This window comes from Curcuma longa, chromosome 5 (assembly GCF_044706935.1).
Source record: "Curcuma longa cultivar G26 ecotype Majalengka, Jawa Barat chromosome 5, ITB_CL_G26_1.1, whole genome shotgun sequence".
Taxonomy (NCBI): domain Eukaryota; kingdom Viridiplantae; phylum Streptophyta; class Magnoliopsida; order Zingiberales; family Zingiberaceae; genus Curcuma; species Curcuma longa.
Window position 1 is genome coordinate 12,234,390 of NC_133865.1, and position 26,006 is coordinate 12,260,395.

Here is a 26,006-nt window from a genome sequence, read left to right on the forward strand (position 1 = left end):
TGCACGGCAAGGTTTCCTGTGAAGATTTGAAAATGATTAATTTGTTTCAAATATCTTATAATTTTTTTCCAAAATAACGTGGAAAATTTTACTTTTTTTTTCAAAAATATACTTTAAAATTTGTAATTTATTTAGAATTGTAAAGTATAGTAAATCTAGGGTAAAATTAAAAGTGCATCTTATATTTTTATTATCATCAAAAGATTTTCTGGTTTTTTAAATATATAAAAGTAAATCTCATCCTAATTTTACTTTAATTCCCGTAATTTTAAAAATATTGTTTTGCACCTGCAGGTTTCAAATGAAATCAAAGGGCTCGGAAAGTTTAATGGATATATTAATATTTTTTAAATTATGAGAGGCGAAGTGGAGTTTTTGATAAACTTTGTCGGGGAGCAATGTGAAAAGTTTTCAATTTTTTTATAATTTATTTTCAAATATAAGTCCCTTCTTTTTAGTGTTGGCTCTCCATTGTTGTTTTCTCTCTACCAGAGCAGAGAGGGGAGTGAGAGGGAGGGAGGGAGGGAGAGAGAGGGAGAGAGGCGATGGTGGGTGATTTTATGGTGCCTGTCGACTCGGTCATCGGATCGGAGGTGTGCTTAGATACTTCCCACCGCGGTAGAGGATCGCCGGCGTCGTACGGAGTAGCTGCGGCGGCGGCGGCGGGTTGCTCGGTGAGCAGGATGATCAATGCCGATAAGAAGAAGAAGGGAGGCGAAGTGGTCGAGTGCAGGATTTGCCAAGAGGAAGGGGATGAGTGCGACCTGGAATCCCCTTGTGCTTGTACTGGAACCCTCAAGGTATCTGTGTCCTCCTCCTCTACTCTTCCCCTCCCGATTGCTCTTCGTTTCTGTTTCAATTTTCGCAAACTTCTGTTATGGAGAATCTCGCTCTCCCATCCCCGCCCACCTAAATCATAGTGTTGTAGGATTATAATTTATAAATTCATGTATGGAACTCTTCATTTTCAGAAATCCTTTTTTTTATCAAAAAAAAAAAAAAAGTTGTGAAGGTGTTTTGAGTTTATGGGTTAATAACTCAGATCCTCGTATACTTTAGACTTGCAATCTATGTTTTTACACATGTGGAAGATTCAGTGAACAATGACTTGACATTACTCGTCTGAAGGTATAAATGCCATAGTTAATTATCTTTTCCCTCTCTTTAGCTTTCGTTTATGGCTTTTCCATGTCCTTATCGTCACAGGTTGAGGGCTTCGTAAACTAACATATGTAGTTTTTGAAAACTAATTGTGTGGGCAAACTACATAGGTATTTTATCTGTTTTAAAGACCCTCGAAATAGAAGCATTTTGGGTGAATAAAGTACATATGATTGCTGCCAAATTTCATTAATCGGTATCTTATTCTTGGTATATGCTTCTCCTGGACAATCTCTTTTGGATACTATTTTTATCCCTTTGTATGGTAATGCAACAACCCTATGATTATAGCGGAACGCTATTACATCAATCAGAAACAATTATTGCACAGTATTTGCCTGCCATTTTGATGAAAATTACCACTAGTCAATTTAAAATCTAGCAATTTCTGGAAGAAAGTTAACTGATATAAGGAAACAATTAGCATTACCATGTGATAGTCATTTTGATGTTTTCTAATAGTTCAATAATAGCTAAAAATTGTTCATTTAGTTCTTCCGTATCACTTTGTTAGTATAGAGAATAAGAGTTAAGGCCCCACTTCTGTTTCTCAACTTTGGCAACTAACTTTAGATGATATTCAACATTTCTGTTGTAACTTATGTGGTCTTCCATGTCTTTTCTTTGTAAAGATGGGTCACTTTTGTTTTTACTCGATTATGTGAATTTCTGGGTGATTGATTTTGTTTGTTTGCTAGTTATTTTTCATGTAATGGTAAATTGATATAATGACATTTTGGTTATTATTTGACTTCTTGCTTTGAGTTTTATGCAGTTTGCCCATAGAAAATGTATCCAGAAATGGTGCAATAAGAAAGGGAACATCATTTGTGAAATCTGCAGCCAGGTTATGGTCCAAATGATTCTATGAGAATATACACAATTTTTAGCATTCTTCTCTATTCATTTTAATAAAGGGATTACTGAAAAAAATACTGCTTTAATAGGCTTTTGCTCCAGATTATGTTTCCTCAAGTGAACTTGGTCCTGATATAATGGCCATTGATATCAGGTACTTGCCAATATTTCTATTATGTGCAAACATAAAAAGCATCCTAAATTGTTTTGATATATATTGTTAGCTTTTGGTTGAATTTTTTGATAAGTTCTTTGGACAACTACCAAAATTTTCATATTTACACCAAATAACATTTATATGTAGAAATACTTTAAACTTCAAACATTGTACACATAAATAAGTTCATGAGTCCATCTTCAATTTGGATGATTCTTATGCACAGTTGCCTACCATAAACAATTTCACGGAATGTTTTCTCGACAAGACTACTTAGTGAATGGAAGAAAGAAAATGTTAAGAATTTAAATATTTGCTAAGCTAACTTTCTTTAAGGTATTTTTTTTAATGTATTGCTTTTTTAATCTCTTGGAAAAGGCTAACCATTATGGTTAATGTTATTTTACATCAAAATTTGTATTTGATATGTTGGCAACATAAAGGTAGTTCTTTATTATTGTTTTACTTTGAAGAGGTATACATTGTAGGTATATGAGTATTCATCCTAAACTTGTCTTGGCATCTTTTGTTTTTGGGGGAAAAGAGAGGCTTAAACATGTGAACCAAAATATTGTGGACAATTGGATGCATTATAGAGGTATGTTCACTTGTTCAAAGAACAATATGTATATCTAGATCAGTTAAGTCAAGATTCAATATGGAGGATCTACAAATGAAGTTATTAATGGAGGATGTGAAGAGGATGGGGGAGGATGGAAGGAGGAAATATTAACAAGGTGGGTGTTCCTAACTGAAATTGCAATATGGTGAACCAGCAAGATAGAACAACGGAGATGGTGATGTTGAAGGTCTTGGAGAGATGGAACACGCCAAAGATACCTGTAATACTCCAATGAGAATCAAGATGAGTGCCGAGGGAGCTCAGTGTGACCACTTTGACACTTAAGTTAGGATAGGGCTAGGAAAAGTAAAAATGGAAGAATAATGGAGGAAGAAGGAAAAATAGAATCACCACTTTCTCTGTGTGTTTTTTTTCGAGTTTATATATTCGCTTATAAAGAGCATCTCCACGTCCACAATCTTGGGAGATTAGATCCGATAGCTGTTACCTACTCCTCCATTCATTGCATATCATATGTATGTAGGAGAGCATCTAGGGGACCAAGTCTGACACCCATATGATTGCTCCTACGCTTGCTCGTTGTGCTATGTTCAGGAATATTCGCAGTAACCGTCCGTAGGCCCCTGTAGGATGACTAGATTTTAGAGGAATCGTGGAGTCTGCATTTTTTTGAATCAAGGTGGTCGAGCTGATGGAGGAGTTGAAGAGGCTGTGTCCTTTAAAGTCGGGGTGGCTGAGCCAATGAAGAAGTCGAAGAGGTTGTATCATCTGGAATCGAGGTGACCGAGCTGATGGAGGAGTGGAGGAGGTTGTGTCCTCTAGAATCGGGTGGCTAAGCCAATAGAGGAGTCGAGGAGGTTGTGTCTTCTGGAATCGGGGTGACCTAGCTGATGAAGGAGTCGAGGAGGCTGTGCCCTCTGGAGTTAGGTGGTCGAACCGATGAAGGAATCAAGGAGGTTGCGCCCTTTGGAGTTGGAGTGACCGAGTTGATAAAGGAGTCAAGGAGGTTGTGTCCTCTGGAGTTAGGTTGACTAAGCTGATGAAGGAGTCGAAGAGACTGTGTCCTCTATGTAGGTTTGAATTTGTCCTCCACCTACGCTTGACTCTTGACTTAACCTCCCTACATATGAGATCCTCTTTTCGCCATATCACAAGCCTCCCCTTTAAGTCTAGTCGAAGGAGACGCGAGTCCGACTGACTAGACTGGGAAGATTGTAGCCTGAACACCAACCCAGACTTAGGGCTGATGTGGCATCCAACGATTATCTCCTTAATGAGTGCTTTGGGAATGTACGAGATATGTATCATTTAATGCAAGCAATATGTGTGATGGCATATCATTCCTGATATCACTGCGTCATATCTGATTATTAATGCTACTTTGTCCGAGTTGGTTGCATGTTAGGGTTATGAAGGGTGCATGGTCCAAGGCAACTATAGGGATTATATCGGTTTGATCGCCAAGTCGGACAGTTTAGAGTGATATCCCACCCTTTTGTCTTCCTAATTGAACGGATGACATTCGTTAACGCAGAGTCTATTAGAGCTCATGGCCAAGGATGTCACCGCATTTCCTAAATCCTTCATCCGTAAGTATTCTCCGGTGATTTTCTCTACGACCTCATAAGTGCCCTCTGTTCGTAAGTCCTTTGCTCCCTTTGTTCGTTTCTTATTGTATTCCTCTCTTTTGTTTCCTTCTCCTCTTCTTATCACTCATGGCTACCACGAGTTCTATTCTTTGGTATGAATCCATGGAGTCTGACTTCAACAGAGGGGATCTGTATTGATGCAGAGAGCACCAGATGATTGAACCTAAGTTTTGATAATGATAAAAAGGTTCAAGTTAAGTGTGTGAAGTTATCTGATGAGCTAAACTGAGTGTGCAGGTAGCACAGGAAAGTCCTAATTGCGGCTAGGCATAGGAAAGCCCTAGTTGAGACTAGACGGTAGAAGTCCTAGCTGGATGCTAGACAGACCTAATCTGAAGGATTAGGTGGGAAGACCTGGTTTGAAGGACTGGACAAAGAAGTTTCTGATCAGGAGGACTAAGTAGGAAGACTTGGCGGATCAAGTGTACCAGGTGGAAGAATAGATAGGTATGGAGGACTGGATGTCTAGCGGTGGAAATCCTGGGGGCCGAGGATCGAAGCTAAGTAAAAGTCCAACAAGTCTGGAGGATTTGGTTGGCGCAAGGTAAATTCTCCCAAGTAGAGTGAGTGAGAACGCGTTCCTAGTAAAGGGAACTGTAGGAGTCGGTCTGACTTAGGGTTTCACTGGAAATTCGAAGTCAAGACTAAAATAGTTTGTTAAAACTGTTTCTTTCTTGTTACTTGTGTTTTGCATTAACTTGTAATGCAGGAAATCCGAACGCCCTTATCTGGATCCAGGCGATCAGACTTCCAGACACTCGGATTTGTTACAGGTGATCAAACGTTAGCAGAACGAGGCCAGCGAAGTGGTGAGGTGGCAAAGTCCTAGTGGTCGGGGCACTTCAGCTTCTAGGCGCTCGGAAAGGTTCCAGGCGCCCCTATTTGGAAAAGGTGTTGCGGAGTCAAGGTTGATCCGGAATCTCCACGTCAGCATACAGGTGCCTAGAAAAGGATACAGGTGTCTGGAAGTGCCGAGTCAGCAGTGTCGATAGTGGATCGACGGACAACGTGGAGGCGTCTGGAAAGGCTTTCAAGCTCCCAGATCACTCAATAAAAAAGCCTCGAGGGAGACCCCTTGGAGCATCAATCTACGACCTAACGACGACCGTCTGCACGAAGAAAGATCATTCGGAATGTTGTTGTTGCGCCGAGAAGCTACATCAAAGTCTACACATTTTGTGAGTATAACGGTGCTTTACATTTCTATTTTTTATTTCTAAGTTGGTATCTGTGTTACCGATCTTATTTTTTGTAAAGTGCTTAACTCCCTTTTGTAAGAGGGAAGTTACTTAGTGGATTGTCTGTCGAAAACGGTCTCTTGATTGTGGGTCTTGAAGTAGCAGCCTATGGTTGTGAACCAAGTAAAATCTATGTACTTGTGTCTTTTCCGTTGCTTTCTCTATTTTCTATACGCAAAATTTTACGGGTTTTATCAAAAAGTGTGAAAATGCAACAGAAGCGTTATTCATCTCCCTTTAGCGCTCCCAACGATCCTACAATTGGTATTAGAATGAGGGATGCTCTAACACAATGCAACTACTGATCGAGCAATTTTTTTATTTTTCATTTTCATGTTATTTTTTATTATTATTTCCCCCGCACTACTAATTTAAGACTAAGTCTTGGTACATCTTGGTTAATTATCTTATGTGCGAGATTCACATGGTCCATCAGAAAGGTTACAACATTGTCAGACCACCTTTGTTCTCTGGGGAGGACTTCATCTACTGGAAAGGTAGAATGGAATACCACCTCAAGACTCAGGTGGATATGTCAATAGTGATCCAAATCGGATTCACAATCCTGACTGACAATGACGGCCTCCCACAATTATGTGAACATAGGATGCAGCCACCAAGAGAAAGATTGAAGCCGACACCAAGGCAACTCAGACACTCCAGTGTGAGTTGACCAAAGAAGAGCTCAACAGAGTCGGCCCGTTTATAAGCGCCAAAGATCTATGAGACAGACTCATCGAACTCCATGAGGGAACGTCAGACATAAAAGTCAGTAAGCGCGACCTTTTACTAAATAAGCTCTATAATATAAAGATGCTAGAAGGCGAGTCCGCTAGTGGATTACATGCGTGAATCCAGGACTTGCTCAACGGGCTCCATGCAATCGGCCAACCCATTGAAAATCGGGATATAATAAGGTACGCGCTGAAAACGTTCCCTAGGAACACATTGTGGACATCAATAGTTGATGCGTACAAGGTCTCCAGGGACCTTTCAAAGATTAAACTCGATGAATTATTTTTCGAATTCGAATTGCACGAGCAAATTAACGCCAATCCGGTCAAGAAAGGGATTGCTCTCGTTGCAGGTCAGACTAAGGAGAAGAAATCCAGAAGGACCTATAGAGGAAGAATCCGAAGAGTCATCGGATTCAGAAAGCAACGACGAAGTTGCTACTGAGCTAGTAAATGTAGTTCGGAAAATACTGAAGAAGAAACATGGGATTAGAAGATCTGAAATGAAGAATGTGGTACAAAAAGCTAACTCAAACAAACCATCTATAAACAAGACTGAATTCACATGCTACGGGTGCAAGGAGAAAGGACACTTTAAGGCTGAATGCCCTAATCAGAAGAAAGAGCGCAAGACAAAGAAGAAGGCGCACAAGGCTACCTAGGACGAGTCATCTTTAGAGGACTCATAGGACTTAGAGGAGGAAGCTAACACAAACTTTCTGGCTCTCCCAGCTCAAGAGGAACCAACAGAAACGGAGACCAAATCAGATAGCGACTCCAATACACGCCACGGATCCGTATCCGGTTCAGAAAGGCTAACAACCTCTGTAAGTAAAAAAATTGTATGCAATCATTTTTAGTTTAACTAAGAAATTGGCAGTCCAGTAGTGCTCAAGTTGAATCTCTCTAAAAGGAGGTAGCATTCCTTAAAGAGAAAGTTAATTTTAGGTCACCAACTGAAGATGTTCAAGTTGGAAACTCAACTCAAGTCAAACTTGAGGAAGAGAATTCCAAGTTGAAACTTTAGATTGATGATCTGAAAAGATCATTGGAAAAGTTTACTTCGGGCTCTAACTATCTTGACATGATGCTTGGAACTCAAAGGGCTGTATACAACAGATCTGAGCTTGGACACAAAGTCAAAAATAGATCATACATGTCTTTGTTGATTCGACCCAAAAAATCACGAGTCCAAGTATGAGTTTCAAAGTCCAACTTGACCAATCTAGTTGGACTGAACCATTACTGGGTCCCTAAAGATCAAATACATTATTTAGTCAGACCTAATACGGGTCATGATCCAGGAGATCTAAAACCTTGCATGTTAAATAAAATTGCATGTTTTAATTTTTAATTTTTTTAGATTGAATCTAGGCTAGGTAAGGATACAAAATTTGATTAACACTTGCCTAATCTAGTACCAGGGTGGGGCGAGATAATAGTACGTTAAGAAAATCCAGTTTAAGGTGTCAAGTGGGGTAAGGATTATGCAAATTGATTTACTTAGCTGAGTGGAACTAACCAAAATTATCTCGTCTAATCCTAGACTAGTTAGACCAAGATTTTTCCCTAGATTAGCTAAGTGTCTAATTTCTTGAACCAGCTTTGTCTTAGAAAATGATCGTTACTCCGATAACTAAGAAGACCCCTGTGCTTCACCACTGTCTAGAAGTTGACTCTTGAAATATATACTTAGTAAGTCAAAAAGTTAAACTTGAATCTAATCTAAGGTTAATCAAAATTTAGACAATAACAAATTATATTAACCAAGATAAAAATGGAAATTCATCTCACACAACCTATAGGATTAACTGTGTGATAATCTAAGAATGGGTGAGATGAAATTAGAAATAAAATATTAACTTAAATTTTTAAAATTCCAATTAATTAACTTAATTTTTAAAATCCTAATTAATTAACTTAATTTTTAAAATCCCAATTAATTAACTTAATTTTTAAAATTCCAATTAATTAACTTAATTTTTAAAATCCTAATTAATTAACTTAATTTTTAAAATCATAATTAATTAACTTAATTTTAAAATTTTAATTAATTAAACTTAAATTTTAAAACCTTAACTAATTAAACTTAACTACAATCCTAAACTAACTTAAACTCTAATTAAAATTAATTAAACAATTTAAATTAAATCCAACCCAGTTAAAATCCCATAAATCCTGACGCAATCTAATTCGGGCACTCGAATACCAATTTAGGGGCCCTAAACCCCTTCTCGAAACACTGCCTGCGATTTTGCGCAAGCGCCCTCGGTTTTAGGATCCAGACACTTGGAAACCTTTCTAGGCGCCCCGCACCACGTAAAATTTGGGCGCTCCGATTCGAATATAGGCGCCCGGAACGGGTTTATAAAAGTAACCTGAACCCTACCATCTCAAACCGCACAAATCCTCTTCCTACCTAAAAAATCTCTCTTCCCGTGCCGTCGCCAAGTTTATAGGTCATCACGTTCTTATTTCTCCATCGAAAATGCTTAGGTAAGCCCCCAAATCAATCCTAAAATAATTTAAAGTTAATTTTTTTGTTGTTCTTTAGTTAAGCTTTACTTTATGCAATAGGATTAAGAGGAAAATTACTGAGGTAGGTATCTCTAGTACCTCTAATACAGATCCCAGATTCCCCTCTAAGGAACTTAGAATTAGGTTTGCATCATTGATTTTTGTACCCTTGCATTTTAGATATTTATGTAGGATATTTTTCACACGTTCATGCATATCCTCCATGGAGGTCGTAGAGTATTACGGCCTTCAGCTACTAGTGTATTATATTAGGCTAGTTAACACAAGTTTGTGTGTCGAGTTGTATAATAGCCTAGTTCAGATCGACAATCTGACCTATTCCACCCGAGTAGCCGGGAGGGATTTCATTTTATCCCCTACCGTCATTAGAGAGCACTTAAGACTTTGACATTCATCATGTTTATTTACCTGCTACCCTCTAGGGATGTATCTTTTAGGGATCCCTACTCACACATCACCCTAGATCTCATACATTCATACTTCTTTGGAGAGGAGAGGGTCTCTACAGTGACCCAGTTCTCTTTTATTAGACTCAGAGTGCAGGACTTTGTCCTGTACAGAGTCTTAGTCACCTGCATTCTGTCCCTGACTACCAAGGACGTCGCGATGATGCAACCATTTCATTCATTCCTTCTATATGCATTGATTCATAGGTTAGATATAGACATTAGTTTGCATATAGTCCATGCCATTATTTTTTCATCTGGTGTCACCACCAACAAGAGGGTACATATGCTCTACTGTCATATTTTGATATCACTCCTAGCATCACTTGGATTTGACCTCACCGTAGGTGAAGTCAAACCAGCTAGTGAGTTTGACATGTTAGGTGTTAGGAGTTTTTCATTAGTTGGGGTACATATAGATGAGGATGGGGTTCTATCTTGGAGACGGGGAAACCAGCTTCAACCACAGTTTGCCGCAACCATCGAGGAGGAGGACGATGACATTGACCTAACAGACCTTCTCCAGCTTCCCCCACCTCTACCTCCTATCACTCTGGAGCAGAAAGTGATCTGTATGATGCCGAGTCGAGAACCACAGTTTGTACTGTTCGCATTCCAACTGGGATTGGAGCATATTAATGACGGATTGCTTCCTTGTGTCGAATAGGCGGAGGGGGAGCCTTTCGCTCAGGTCGGGTAGACACAACTACTAGCGTTAAGATTTCTTTCCTTCTTGTAGTCTGAGCTTCTTCCACGTTAATATATTTCTGAGTGTGACCCAGAAGGAGATCGAAAGTTACCGGGGGATCCATCACTAAAGATCGAAAGAGATCTCCGTCTTACAGTCCTTAAGAGAAAGCGCTGATGAGTACATCCGAGGTGACTCAAGGCACATCCATGGACATCTTGTTGAATCAGTTGATGTAATCTCTTAAACTTCCTTAGCCGCCTATTTCAGGACCAATAGGTTGAGGGATGTCTTATGGTACCTTTGCTACTGACAAAATGTTGCAAGAAAACGACCTTGAAGTCAACGAAGGTGTGAATTGATGAAGATGACAATTGATCAAACCATCAATGAGCAGAGCTGGATATAATGTTAAGAAGACCTGACATTTGACACCATCTATGTAGTAATGCAACATCGCATTCTTCTTCAACTAGTCCAAATGATCTTCAGAATCAGTTGATCCATTACACTCCCCAAGTTGCGGTACCTGAAAATTATCGGGTAGTTCATCATTTAAGATTTGGGTGGAGAAATATGTGGCTTCTTTGGGTACTGGTTTTTTGTCTACCTTTGTTTGGTGGTGGAGTTTCTCCGGCTAGGGATTTCACAGAATGCTCCTCAAGCAGGGCTATAACTTTACTTCACTATTTAGCGTAGGCAGCAGAGAGAGGTCCAATTAAACCAACAACTGTTCGATTAGGGAGAAGGAGGGTCTTGGTCGAGGTGTTAGGTACTTCCGAGTTAGGTTCATAGGAAGGAGTTTGAGCAGAAGTTGTTGCACTATTTGACCCACCAATGCTTGGAAATATTCTCGTGACATGGTGATAACTTTACTAAGAGCTGCGTCTCCTCGATGTTGGGCCTTCAACAATTTTTCCCTATTCCACTATCTTAGCGTCTCAGCTCAGGTGAGAGAAATATTCCTATAGACGACGTCAATTTTGTTCTAGACTGAAATCGCGATCTGGTGAATCAGCAAGATAGAACAGCGGAGGTGGCGATGTTGAAGGTCTTGGAGAGATAGAAGACGCCAAAGATACCTGCAATACTCCGATGAGAATCAAGATGAGCGCTGAGGGAGCTCGGTGTGGCCACTCCAATGCTCAAATTAGAATAGGGGTTTAGGAAATGTGAAAATGACAGGATAATGGAGGAGGAAGAAGGAAAAATAGAATCACCCCTCTCTCGATGTGCTTTCTTTTGGTTTATATATCCACCAATATAAAGCATCTCCATGCCTGCAATCTTGGGAGACTAGATTCGACAGCTATTACCTACTCTTTCATTTATTGCATGCCATGTGTATATAGGAGAACATCTAGGAGATCAAGTCTGACACCTATATGATTGTTCCTACGCTCACTCACGGTGCTATATTCAGGAATATTCGCAGTAACCGTCCGTAGGCCCCTGTAGGATGACTAGGTTTTGGAGGGATCGTGGATTTTGCATCTTTTGGAATCAGGGTGGTCAAGCTAATGGAGGAGTTGAGGAAGTTGTGTCCTTTAGAGTCAGGGTGGCCGAGCCAATGAAGAAGTTGAGGAGGTTGTGTCATCTGGAGTCGGGGTGACCCAGCTGATGGAGGAGTTGAGGAGCTGTATCCTTTGGAGTCAGGATGACCGAATCAACAAAGAAGTCGAGGATGCTGTATCCTCTGGAGTCGGGTGATCGAGTCGATGAAGGAATTGAGGAGGTTGTGTCCTCCGGAATTGTAGGGATCTATATGCGCGAAAAACCAATTAAACCGCATATAACGCAGCGGAAAACAGGATCCCTCCAGAAGATCCATGCGAAAAACATACTCGTTTGACGATTCTACCTACTAGAATCGAGGTTACCTTCGATGTGTGCCCTTCGCAATCCCGACAGCAACTCTTTGCCTTCAAGGTCGACGGATCTCAGCACGATCAGTGCGTTCGTGCCTCCACGGTATCCACACGAACACTGATATGGAGAAGAACCCAACTGTGGTGCTAGCCACAAAGGAGGATTCGGCCAAAGGTGGAAGAGAAGAGGAAGAGGGAGAGCAAAAGCATCCAACAACCCCTTCATCAAGAGCCTCTCACCCCTTTTTATATCCTACCATAGGATGAAGGGTTTTTTGCTTTTAGTGATCTAAGGAATTAATATTTTATTAATTCCCATGCATCTCATGCATGAAGATCTTTCTCTTCCTTTAATGAAGATCATGCATCTCATGCATGATAATCTTTCTCTTCTTTTAAGGAAGATCATGCAGTCTTTTATGATCATGCATCTCATGCATGATAATCCTTGATGAATTCGAATTTGGCTTGTGTGACTTGAGTCCAACTCGAGTCTCACACAATCTGAGTTGACTTGAGTCCAACTCGAGTCCAACTCAATCCGAATTGACACTAAGGGCTAATTCTAACAGGAATCGGGATGGTCCAGCTGATGAAGGAGTTGAGGAGGTTGTGTCCTCTGGAGTGAGGTGACTGAGCCGATGAAGGAGTTGAAGTGGTTGTGTCTTTTACGTAGGTTTGATTTTGATCTCCATATGGACTTGACTCTTGACTTGACCTCGCCACATATGAAACCCTCTTACCGCCATATCAGTGGGCATATAGAGGGACTGGAGGATTGGTGGAGGGAATGCTAGCAAGGAGAGAACATTGTGAACAGAAAAGAAATATCAGGATAAAGGGGTGGGTGTGGACACTGAGGGATCCATCACAATAGAATCATTAGCGGTGGGAGTTGCTATAGATGGACGAGGAGGGGATGAATCAAGCAGATGCTGCAGGTGAGTGCGTGACTTGAGAAAAGGAGAGGAAAGGTGGGTTCGAGACCCAAACTGAAACTAGGGTAATTTTGTATCAATTTACAACTGATTACAGTCAGTACATCCCAAGCCTAGCAATAAACTAATATCTAGTCTTCTGGCACTAAACCCATTATTTCTAACCCAATTGACAATGCTGTGCTAGCTTTTGGTGATTCTGGTTTCTGATATTTATTTATTGTTAACTTGGAGATCATTACAAAGTGCATTAATGATTTCGTAGTGGAGGGACAATTACATTCTTGAGATAGTTATACATTATAATATATCTGTATTACTTTACGAACTACTTTTTCTTAATTTGATTAAGCATTATCTTAATTTGGTACTTATTGCTTATTCGTGCTGACCAATGACATGATTTTGGAATCTCTTTTATTTGTCATATTATCTATTATTTTATTTGACCACCAAGAGGGAGTTGGGGATTCTAGTCAATAATCAGGAGTTGCATCTGTTATGTTACCAGATTCACTATATATGTCATAATGTTCTGTCTTTGTGATAATGTGAATCCATTTGGTGTGCTTGATGCAATTTTAAAATTAGGAAGTTTTTAAATTTGAAAGTTTAAAATAGGAATTTGGATCTCAAAAGCTTTTTAGAAGTTCTAAGCTTTTATTTTGAATAAAACAAAATAGGAAAAATTATATTTTAGTAGGATAAGTTATTTTAGGAATAAGGTTATAAGTTTACCAAGTAATTAAGGAATAAATTGCTTCTTGCCTAATTTTTTAGAGAATAGGTCAATGTTAAGGCATTTTAAAGGACTCCTATTGTATCAAAATGACTGGTTAGGGGATTAATAGCCAACGAAGTTAATTCTTGTTGAATCCTTTCAGAATGCAATATCAAACAAATAGTTAGGAATATGTGCATGTGATCTAGCGTTAAATCACAAAAGAAATAAAATAACAAATAAATATACATTAAGACAAGATGTAACGTGATTTAAAGACCCCACTCCTACTCCACAGGTTATGACGAGTCTGATGTGACATCCTTAAGATTCCAGTAATCCATTAACATGAGACAATGGGATAAATCTCAATAAACTAATCAAGGTTTAAGGTTGTAAACCTTGACCCAAGTGGTGAGATTTGGCAAGCTCTCTCTTAGCTTGACCTTAACTGAACATTCTTTTTTTTTGACAAATAAATTTCACTTCTTCTAGAGATAAGGATGAAAGTAACAAAGATGTAATTACTAAGAGTTTAAGGTGTTGAAGTCTTAAACTTTAGCGTAAGCTCTTGGAATTTTTTATGCACTACTATTGATGAGCACAAGAAAATTAGTAAGTATTTAATGAGGTACTGACAGTTTGATAATAGAAAACTAAGAGCTTTACAAATAGTCGTACTAATTCAAGATAGCCGAGAAGTTTTCAACCAACTATATATATATAAAACTCTTATTATTATTTGACTTATTTATTAACATTTAGAGTCACAATTATTGCTCTTAATTATCACCATCTTTTATCACAAGTTAATTAATTATCATCTTTTAGTAACAACCACTAAGTCTATCCCTAATAAGTATGTCTCTAATAAATCTATCATCAACAAATCTACTAACAAGTAACTCACTAGAGCCAGTGTCTTAAGAATGTAATAATGTCATTTGACACATGGGCTAAAGTCCTCACTAGTGATATACAACTATATAGCGCCCTCACATAAATAAATAATGATCGCGGGTGATTGCTCGCTACTCGCTACCCCAATTTTATGTGGATTGTCATATACTCTAGTGTAAAGATAACCTAAGAGTTTTCACATTTTAGTACTTCTTTTCTCTATTTAAAGTCGTTTCATTTTAAATCTTTACATCACAATTATTCTCGATTTAAATCTGAATGAGTAACTTTAAATCAATCCTTTTAATATAAGTTACGCTAAGTTAACTGTGTATTAGTATATGGTCTAAAGTATATAACATAAAAAGTATGACCATCAACATCTAAGGCAATAAATAGCATAAAAGGTAAAACACTTTAATAATATAACAATTGGAAGAATATTAGAGTATCAATTTTTATTTTTGAAAAGAAGCCCTTCTCATGTTAATCCCCATATTATTACCCTACATGTGTATAGCATGAAAACAATATGAATTACTTAACCCTCAATAGTTTAATTCTATTTAGGACCCACCCATTTCACTATTTTAAATATCATTTTAATCCTCCTTTTCTAAACAATTAATAGAAGCATATTTATAATCCATTTTATATATTTATTTATGCACAAAGAAATATATAATAAGTCAAAGGAGAGATTTACCCACTGCAATACACAACGAAAAGGATCCTAGGATTTGAAAATCAATTTGCTCCACTTGAATATCTACAAATATAATCTAAAAATAACTTGGAAAATTAAAAATAACACAAAAATCTAAAAATTAATAAAATTGAAAGTTAATGGATCTAATTTTGATCATGCCACCTTGATATAACCCAATTACAAAACTAAGCACCTACTACTATCAAACTACAATTTATTTTCCCATCCTAAATCAAATATGCCAAACTAAAACAAAAATATTATAAAAAAAATATTTATCTCATGGTGGATGGAACAAAGTAGGTGTTTCGTTGATATGAAATACTCGAGTCAATCAAACCTAGTCATGATTAGTCTAAAATAGCCAATCAATTTTCAATGTTAATCATACAATTACTCACCTAATTTTTTACCTTTAATCTGGCTGGTTGGTGGTGGTGTGCAAGCAATGACTTCATTCAAAGACATTAAAATGTAGGAAAATGGGGAAGCATTGATAACAGTGGTATTTGCTCCCTCTCAGCTCAAACAATGATCTATGGGCACCGGAAAGGGAAGAGAGAAAGAAAAAGGAAGAAAAGACGACCAACGATCCCTCTTTCTGAGCTCGATAGAGGCAACAATTAGGTGATAGGCATCACTGATCGTACAAGCAAAATAAGAGAGAGAGAGAGAGAGAGTAGTTATTAGGAGAGGGTGGCCGACAGAAGAGGCCGATGTCAATGGTGAGGAAGAGGGCAGCGGGGCGGTGGCGTTGCATAAGAAAGAGTAGGAAGAGAGGAGAAGGGATGTCTTTCGGGTGAGGATGTGTTGGAAGAAACACATGAGAGAGGGGAGTGATATATATAATCTCTAACTCAAAAAATTTGTATAATTCATCCTCATACGACTAAATTGGATATCCCATATAAAAGTTGGTTCGACCATAGACTAGCCAAAACAAATCTAAATTGACCATTATTCAACTCCACACTGTCCCAATTACCATGTCTTCCGACATTTTCCATCCAAACCTAATTTGACTTCAACTCAACACCAAAAATCAATCTGTCCAGTTCGACTTACTTCCTCATCTAAAAATAAGAAAAATAACATGGAAAATTAAATGAGCGAGTCCACCAAGCTCTTTCTTGATCCGTGCCACATGTCCTCATGCTCCACATTGTTGGATTCAGACTAATGTGGATCGATGCTATCTCATTGATTACTTGTCTTCAATGTCTGAATCACTCAATCCAAACTACTGCCTTCGAGCTCCAAGTCCATCTAGCATGACTAAACTTTACATGTAACTTAGCAATATCAAATACACACGTAACCTAAGTCGTCAAACCATCAAAACGATGTTGTCACACTCAATCACTATGGAGAGATCATTTCCCTAACAACTCTAAACCTTTCTTGTTTTTTATCTTAATAAAATTTTGAATTCTTTATGTGAAAATGTGCATGATTGTTTATCGCTCCTGCTGTATCAGTATTTCATTTCAACTCCTTCAGCTGTTGTTTACTTATAATGGGAACTTCTCAACTTAATGATATATTGTTTCTTTACAAATTCTCAAACCATGAATCTTTTTCTAACTTACTATCTTCTCAGACAAAGTTGGAGTTCACAATTTGATCTTCGAGAATCACATTTGCTTGCCGTCTCGGCTGCAGAGCAAGAGTTTCTAAATGCAGATTATGAAGGTTATGCTGCTGCTAGTGCGCGTGGGGTTGCCTTTTGCCATACAATTGCTCTAATTGTATGCTCGATTGCTTTGTTTCAACTAGTCTCTCTTGCATTTGAGCAAGAAATTTTTAATTTCTTTCTGGCCTTTTACAGTTAATGTTGCTACTCTTTATCCAACAAGTTCTTAACGCAATGAAGGAACTTGGAATGATGCAGGACATATCATCATTATTTGATGTAAGATGATTTTCTGTTTCCTGTTAAATCGATAACTTAAAGGTTTAGGGATGCTATGTTTTATTGTACAACTTCCTAAACTCCAATATACTTCTTGTAATCATATCATTTCTCGGTAGTGTTTTTTACCCTAAAATACCAACTATGTGTAGCAATTTTTAATTAATATCCATGTAATCACACTTTTCCAACATCATCACACTAACATTGCAAACCTATGTTGGAGAAATCATATCAGGAAGTTATTATGATATAGAGATTGACATTGACTGCCTGACAAGCTGAACAAAAGACTATGTTTATGTAGCTGAAAGTGGTCAAGCTAATTAAATTTCTTGTTGTAAACTTATATACCTTTACCATTGTAACCAAAGCCCAAATTTCATTTGATGGCATTTGCATCTACTCCTGTACATATTTAGAGGGAAGATTCTTTTGAACAAATTTGTTAACTTGAAGTGTTTTTGTATAAAAAAGCATGCTCTCTTTTTGACTTCAGTGTGCTTGTTAAGTTCTCACTCCTGTTTTTGATTAAAATGTAACCAACTTAAATTTTGTGCTAATCCTTTTTGCTAATATATTTTGGCAAGTAGTTGATAGGCTTTTTGGGATTTTATTTTTAAATTAATGCTTTGTTAATTGCATTGAGGTTCATTTATCAGAAGCATGAGTAGCCTGATCATTGAGCTAAACCAAGTTATTGATTGGATATGCTTTCTTGTTCCTTAGCCATCATTTTGCAGCTGATAGATTGGCTTTGATAAATTATTTATAGTCAGAGTTAGACAACCAGGTTAGTTATAGCAAGACGTGAACCATCTACTAGATGCCCTTTTGACCTTAACCAAATTTGTCAAATGGATCCACTTAATCTGAAGAAAGAAAATAATGATGTGGAAGTATATCCTGCCAAAATTCACCTGTTTATGGGATGGGGTCCTCTGCTCTCCTTGAAAGATGAGTTTTAGATCCTTGTGCATTTGCTGTGGATTATCCAAAGGGTCTTGCTATTTGCATTCTATAGCACAAAACATGGATTGATGGTCTGGGCTTCTCTGAAGAGAATCTGACCCACAACAACAACAACAATGACCAAGCTTTTGTCCTATTAAGTGAAATCAGCTATATAGATTCTCCTACGTCAGGACCGGATCCCCTACTATATTTCATTTATATTTAAATGAAATTTATCTCGTATTGTGGTTGCTAATCAAGTCTTCTTTGCTCACCTTTTCTTCGATTAATGTTCATATTTGTCAGGGTTTCACATCGCTTCACTAGAGTATTTATTTGTCGCCTAAATACATATCTATACCATCGATTGCCCTAATTTGACCCACAACTAATTTCATGTTAATTAAAGTAGATTCAAACAGTGATTACAATCTTGCTAGGAACTGACCTTGAGCTTGAAATCCAATATGACCATAAGTTGATTCTTCATGTTAGTTATACATCTAAGGTAAAATGGAACCAGGGACATGATCCTTTGTGTCAAAGTCAAACATGCTTTTTGTAATTTCGATTACCATGTTAACTTCAGTATGCTTGATCCTTCTCTCATATAACTTCTGAAATAAGCATGGGTTGGATACAGTTGATTCCTTATTGAAATTTAATTGGTGAAACATCCAATATATACAATCACTAGGAGATGATATTTAGCCAATATAAAATTACTGAAGTTCTAATGATCCTGCAGTAGGAATAGATTTTAGTTTCCTTCTTTTTATGTAAGTATTTTATGGAGAATTTCCTTGCAAAATTCACAAACTGTCGGCTCTTTTACTTGCAGGTACTTCTGCAGGTTGCTGGCCTTTTCCTTCCATGTTATGTGATAGCCCGTTCCTGCTATTTTCGGAGACGGCAGGTATGCTTTGAATGTTAAAAATGTAACTTTATGCATATCGAGCATAATGTACTAGTCTTCTATGAACACCATTCAAGTCTCATGCAATGATATGTGTGTGCTGACACTGCCATAACAATGTGATTGGTTATTTGGTTTCTATCAAATAGTATGCATCCCCCCTCATGTACAATTACTGGGTAGCACATGCCTTCCTAAGGTGTAGTATTGGCCTCTGTTACTCAGACTCGGTATGAGTATCCCGCATGGGTGCAGGTTTAAGTATGGTTACTTCTCAAACATCTGATATGTGATCAATAGAGATTTGCTGTGCATCTAGAGTGAAGGTGTCCGACGAGTAGTTGTATTAGCATTAGAGCTATATCAAGTGTCCACTCAGAGTGATGATGTACAGTAATGTATTTGATACAGATAGAGATGGGGTAGTAATGAAGAGTCCAAATATAATTAGTGGTGATCAATAACCAGAAACCAGACATTTCAAATCAACCAGGTTCAAAGTTCACATTTGCTGACTTCCTTTTTCTTTTAAAGTGTCTATATTTTTCCTTTCTAATTAACTGGATCGAACACAACCAAATGCAACATACAATTTTGATTCTGGTATTAAAATCAGAGCCACATTCATCATTGACATAAGCCTAGCCTAAATTGATTCTATGTGAACTCTAGACATCAAGAAAATTTCGAACCCCATTTGGCTTTCGGGATTATGATTTGCCTGTTGAGTCGCAAAGAGCATTGGTGCAAAAATGTACATTTTTTGAGGATGCCATTGTTGTGGGGCAAATAAGGAAGGAAATGTGTAGAGATGATGATTTGGCATTTCTCTATGAACAAATAGCGTATATGATATTAGCAAGATGCCATGATCAACTGCTACAGCTGCAATCTTATCTAGTTTCTTAGCTAACATACTATCTCATGAACAATCCATGTTTCAGAACAAATCCCACCCAGTCCTTGATTGCAGCATCTTATCTTTGCCTTTGTTTGGAATATCTTTGGATGATCAATAATTCAATTGTTTTTTTTTAATTTACTGATCCTTGAAATTATTATACTGGTATCATGAGACACATTCATTCGCAGGTCTAAGGTCGAACTGCAAATGCAAGTTCAACTCACAGATAGAGAGCTCCTCCTGTTTTCCTAGTTGCGAAGAGAATTGTCATCAAAATTGGAGGGATATCTGTGTGAAGATGGTAAACAAATCCAGACCTCATCAACAATACATAACCGAGGCCCTGCATTATAGAACAAATATCGTTTCAAGAAAAAACAAAATGTATATGCGAAAGTTTCTCGGATCTCATTTGTTCAAGAGAGATCCCATGAGTATTATCCCATCATGTTGTCAAAGGATCATAGTTCTTTGAAATGGCATTTAGAAACTCATCGCACACAAGTATATATTAATTTACTGGCCAAAGATTCGAAGGAGTTTGAATATTAAGCTGTGGTTACTCGAGTATATAAGGGGATCCTCTCTTTTTATGCCCTGGATATCTAACTTTTATTCTTATTCTTGCTTCACTTTTGGATAGGTTTTGCATGGCACTATAGTAGACTCTGCAACTCTGCTAGTCTTGTTGTTATTTTGCCCATTCAATGAGTTGCAAGACTTCTGCAAGATTTGGCAACGCAGGGATTGCTCCCTTCTTGGTGGTGGTGATGGCTCCGCATGCATTGGCAAATCGCAGCAGCTCCTTTAACTTCTCCTCATCCTGCAAAGCTGACGGGTCTTCGATGATCTTTCCGAGCAATGCTCCGACGAAGGCGTCGCCGGCGCCGGTGGTGTCGACCTGTTTGACGGAGAAAGATTCCACACTTCCATGGAAATCCTTCATCAAAAGGGAAAAAGGAAGAGGAGCAATCTGAGTTCAGAAGTTTACTAATTCAATTCAAAATTTAAAATTCAGATCATACTTTGGTGTAGTACTTGCAACCCTTTTCCCCCAGAGTGACCAGAAGCAGAGTGAGGTTGGGGCGCCACAGCTTCATGGCGACCTCGTCTTCGACGGAGTCTTCGCCGGTGAGAAACTCGAGCTCCACGTCGCTCACCTTGATGATGTCGGCCTGATCCCAGATGCTCAGGATCTTCTCCCGCGCCTCCTTCGCCGACGGCCACAGCGGGAGCCGGAGATTGGGATCGTAGGAGAGCAGAGCCCCCGCTTGCTTCGCCACCTCCATCGCCTTCAGGTGAGCCGATCTACATGGTTCCGTGATCAAACTAATAGATCCGTAGTGAAAGACTGCGGCCTGAAAAGATCCATAGAACGAAGCGAGCATTTGTGAATCGGATCTCAGATGTGACGAGCAGCAAGCGATTGGGGCATATTTTGATCTTAGAAAGGGAGGAGTTTATGATCGATCTATACCTTTCTAATGAGATCTAGGTTCAGCTCGGCCTCCGTGAGGAGCATGTCGGCGCTAGGGTTTCGGTAGAACATGAACTCACGCTCACCGTCGGCGCGGAGGGTGACGAAGGCCAGCGCGGTGCGGGCGCCGGAATCGAGCGTGACGCCGCTGTAGTCGACGCCGTTTTCGCGGAGGATGGCCACCAGCATGCGCCCGAACTCGTCGTCTCCGAGCTTCCCTACGAAGGCGCAGTGACCTCCGAGGCGGGCCACCGCGATGGCGACGTTGGCGGGCGCACCGCCGGGAGCCTTCAGGAAGCCCGGGGCCTCCGCGAGCGAGACGCCGGCCTCGGTGGGCACGAAGTCGATGAGCATCTCGCCGAAGCTCACGACCATGCCGGAGGAGGCCACGGTGCCAGTGGAGTCTCCGTTCACGGTGACCATCTCGATGGAGGAGGTAGACGGGAAGGTGGATGAGAAGGAAGAAGGCGGCTTAAGCGAACTGCGGCTGTTGCCTGACTGCCCGTATAAATATAGAAATGAGGGAGGGAACAAGAGAATAATTGAATTAATATTAATATATTAATTGGATGGGATGTTTTTTATTTGATTCCTATACTTTTTCTATTTTTAATATTGATTCATTATTTTTTAAAATCTTTTTTCACTAATATTATTTACTTTAGGATCTGCTAGTTTTTCGGAGCTGGGGCAATCCATCGATTCATATCATATAATTCACCTTATCACTATTGTAAATAAATTAAAAATTAAGAATTAATTTGATGTTCAATTTGATAAAAATTTATTTATATTTATTTAATATATATATAATTAATTAAATAAATAAATTTATATTCGATTTGTTAATATTTATGAATTGTATGAATAAATAAATTTACATCATCAAATTTAATAATTAAATAGTTTTGAAATTTTGAAATAATTAAATAAATTTAAATTAAAAACTCGATAATAAAAATTAAGTTCAAGTTAAACTCCAATGGAACTCCTGAAACATCTGAAACTACAAAAGTAAAATCTGAGATAAAATTATAATAAATAAATAAAAGTAGTAGAGGTGGGTAAATGGGAATGTTCAAAATGGGTGGTGGACATCTACTCAATAACCGCTCCCAAACCACGTGCTTAATATATATATTTTTTAAATGGCATGTGCCATTATCTTAAAAGGTTGGAAATATTTTTCTTTAACGTAATTTAGAAAATAATATATATATATATATAAATTATGGCATATAATTAAAATATGATAATGTTTGAATTGATTGGTGGAAACCTTCGAGCCACTACTAATCCTTTGGAAAATTATTTGGAATTATTCTCTACTGTTCGATTGATAATGCCGAATCTTTTCAGTTCAGAGAATTTGATCAGTTAATTCTACACGTAGCAATAACAAGAGAATAATTACCTTTTTTTTATTTTTGAAAGCGAAAATATTCTTTTCCGGAATCATTTTCATGTTATTGGGAATAAAACGATAGCCTTTTCCGTTGACGGTATAATTTGTTGTTTTACATGGTGAAATTTGCAGAAAATGTTTTATTTTTCTAGCTATATATATATAAATAATTTGTGAAAAATATATATTTAATTATGTAATTTATGAAAAAAAATAATGGATGAGGATAAAGTTGATATTGGGTGAGGAGGAAGGAAGAGAGAAAGAGATGATTAAGTAAGAGGGAATTCGACTCCAATAATTTACCATACTAAAATAATATATATCTTCTTTCATGGAAAACACACTCTAATAATATATAGGGAAAACTATATAAATAAACTTAAATATAAAATTAAAATTAAAAATTTAAGATATAATTGTTTATGGCAAATTGAACTTGGTTCTAGAAGGACACTGTGGAAGCATTAAAGAAGAATAAAGGAGAATTGAACAGTCGATGAAAGAATAATAAAAAAAAAGAGTTGTTGGACTTGATTCTCTCGCATGAGAGAACTTCTTATCCAATAATATTCACATTGTATTGTCTTGTCTCTAGAAAGTTTAAAGTATGTTCAATAATTTGTTGAAGCATTTTGAATGGTTCATTTGCTCGATCGAGGTTTGAGTTTGCAAGAACGGAAAGCATTCTTTGCAATAAAATTCAGATTTATATGATCGGTGAGATGAGCTAGACGTGTTGAACTTAAGGTTGCTAAGTTGGGAATGTTGAGCTACCTAGGAAGGTTGAGTTGCTAAGTGTTTGAGTCGGTCAAGTGCTGAATATCGAGCGTCCAAGCTGATAGAGTGCCGAGTGGGTCAAACTGTCTAGTGCTTGAGTCGACCACGTGCCTGAGCCGACTGGGTTGAGCTGTCGAGTGCTTAAGTTAACCCAATGCCGAGCTGTTGAATGTCGAGTCCGAATGACTGATTACCAAGTGACCAATTGTCAAATGGCCCAAGGTAGGTCTAGTGGCCCAAGTAGGCTAGCGCCAAGCAACATGAGTAGGCTGAGCTGCTGAATGGCTTGAGCGTCGAATAGGCCAAATGCTGAGTTGCCGAGTGGCTCAAGTGTCGAGCAACCGGAGTGCCAAGTGACTTAAGTAGGCCGAGTGTCAAGCATCTTGAGTAGGTTTAATGTCGAGTATCTCAAGTGCAGAGTGGTTCGACTAGATCGAGTGTCAAATGGCCCGAGTGCCGAGTGCCGAGTGCCGAGTGCCAACTGTTCGAGTAGGCCGAGTGTGGAGCATCTCAAGTAGGTTTAGTATCGAGTAGCCTAAATGCCGAGTGACTCGAGTAGGCCGAGTGTCAAGCAACTCGAGTGGCGAGTGGCTCGAGTAGGGCGAGTGTTGAGCAACCTGAGTATCGAGTGACTCAAGTAAGTTGAGCGCCGAGCAACCCGAGTAGGTCGAGTGCCGAGCTACTGAGTAGCCCGAGTAGGTTGAGTGGGGAAGAGTGCTAGCATTGGCGAGCCTAGTGTTAAAATATAGTTTTCTAAGATACAATGGCTCGACCATGTTCGCAACTAAGTATTGATTGCTCATGGTTAACTGAATGTATACTCGAATGTTATCACTGGGAAGCAAAGAAAGGAACATAGAGGACTTGTTTGCTAATGGATGAATCAATTATTCAATCTTTTTGTTAAATGGAAGTATCTTTTTATAAGCTTGGAACCTTAGTAGTCATTAACTCTGCCAATTAATAACCGTTATTTTCTTCTGTTGGTCAGCTCAAAATGCCAACAATTGACTATTAATGATCGATCGTTACTGTCCAAGATCGACCATTAATGTGTCTGTTACATTCTTAAAATATGCATGAAAAATAATTCATATGGTAAAATATTGGATGGTACTTTTTTACCCCAATAATTGATCTGAAATTTGACGTACAGCTTGCACGCAAGTTAATTAAGTTTAGTACAATCCGCGCCTTAAATATGCGCATGAGAAAGAATCTCCCATTCATAAATGTTTACAATATTAAAAGTTGTGCTTCATTATAAAGCAACCTAAAAGTCATAAAATTCTCAATGCGGAATAAAACTCCCATTCATTCATGTTTACAAATTTATTGCAATACAAGTATCAAGCCTCCAAGTCATGCAACTTCACATAAGAATCATGCAATTCTACAAATTCGTTCCAAGTTATTTTCTAAGCAAGCAAAGACCCTAAAAAGAACACAGAACTTACTACTCGAGGAAGGAAGCTTTCAAATTTCAATAAAAAGGCTCAAGTTTTCGAACTTAATCACGCAACATTTCCTTGCTGATCATTCATCAGATGTCAGAAACAAGAAACACATACTAACAACTAAACCCATCAAGTCGATTCTATTTCATAAATCGTGCACTGATGATACATATAAAGTTGGATAAATCTCTAAAAATTTCAGAGACAATGCAATTCGATCAGACTGCAAGATGAAGTAGCCAGTTAACTTCAAGAAAAGTTTGAGCAAAAAAAACCTCATATTTTAATGATCTTTGCAGCTCTTATGAGAGGATTGGCCTTGGCGATCTGATCTCTCCCAGCCGCCTTGTAATCGAAAGAGCAGTCATGGGCATCGGAGTACCGGTGAAGTTTGCAGAAGAGGTCGCCGCAGCGGCACCGGAAGCCGGTCAAGCCCACCCTTTTCCGGCAGATCAAGCAGCGCTTAATGGACTGAGTGGCTGGGGATGGACGGCACTCTTCCTCGGGCTTCGGCGGGCAGGAAATCGGAGCAGCAGGTGCTTGGAATCTCTCAGGCCTCTCCGGAGCTGCAAATTCTTGAGGGGAAAGCTGCGGCAGAATAGAAGGGGAAGGAGAAGGGGAAGAGGAAGAGGGTTTGAGAATCTCCGCTTCGTCCTCGTTAAGATCACACCTTTCCCCTGCCATCTGTTTGAATACCGAGAGCAAATCGAAACAAAATCAACAACAAGAAGAACAGACTAAAGAGGAAACAGGAACAAAATCGAGATGATGAGATCGACGAGCTGAAACAGAACAAATCTGAGATTTTTCTCCTGGAAATCAGAAAAATAAACTATACGTCGATACCTGGGGCATAAAATAAATCGAGAAACGGCAGCTTTGCACGATCAACAACCAGATGGAAGAAGATTGCAAATTTTTGAAAGAGCAATCTGGGAAGAGAAAATTGGAGAGGAGAGAGAGATCGATCAAAAAAAGTTCGTCGCCGATGGATCGAATAAGCTATTTTGAGG

At 38.5% G+C, this 26,006-nt stretch overlaps 3 protein-coding genes across 3 annotated transcripts; 1 reads left to right on the forward strand and 2 right to left on the reverse strand.

Annotated features, from left to right (window-relative positions):
• The first annotated feature begins 545 nt into the window (after positions 1-545).
• On the forward strand, positions 546-20,467 carry LOC141829222 (uncharacterized). The gene is made up of 7 exons (XM_074716641.1): positions 546-800; positions 1,937-2,008; positions 2,109-2,173; positions 16,789-16,936; positions 17,017-17,100; positions 18,896-18,970; positions 20,063-20,467. Exons 1-7 carry the CDS (start codon positions 546-548, stop codon positions 20,066-20,068), a joined length of 705 nt encoding a protein of 234 aa, XP_074572742.1. The 3' UTR covers positions 20,069-20,467.
• Positions 20,168-21,809, reverse strand: LOC141829221 (fructokinase-1-like). Its single transcript, XM_074716640.1, has 3 exons — positions 21,352-21,809; positions 20,900-21,232; positions 20,168-20,814 (listed from the first exon to the last, which is right to left on the reverse strand). Exons 1-3 carry the CDS (start codon positions 21,772-21,774, stop codon positions 20,566-20,568), a joined length of 1,005 nt encoding a protein of 334 aa, XP_074572741.1. The 5' UTR covers positions 21,775-21,809; the 3' UTR covers positions 20,168-20,565.
• Positions 21,810-25,037: 3,228 nt separating this feature from the next.
• Positions 25,038-26,006, reverse strand: LOC141829955 (zinc finger A20 and AN1 domain-containing stress-associated protein 1-like). The gene is made up of 2 exons (XM_074717417.1): positions 25,840-26,006; positions 25,038-25,677 (listed from the first exon to the last, which is right to left on the reverse strand). The coding sequence occupies exons 1-2, from the start codon at positions 25,846-25,848 to the stop codon at positions 25,270-25,272; spliced, it is 417 nt and encodes a 138-aa protein (XP_074573518.1). The 5' UTR covers positions 25,849-26,006; the 3' UTR covers positions 25,038-25,269.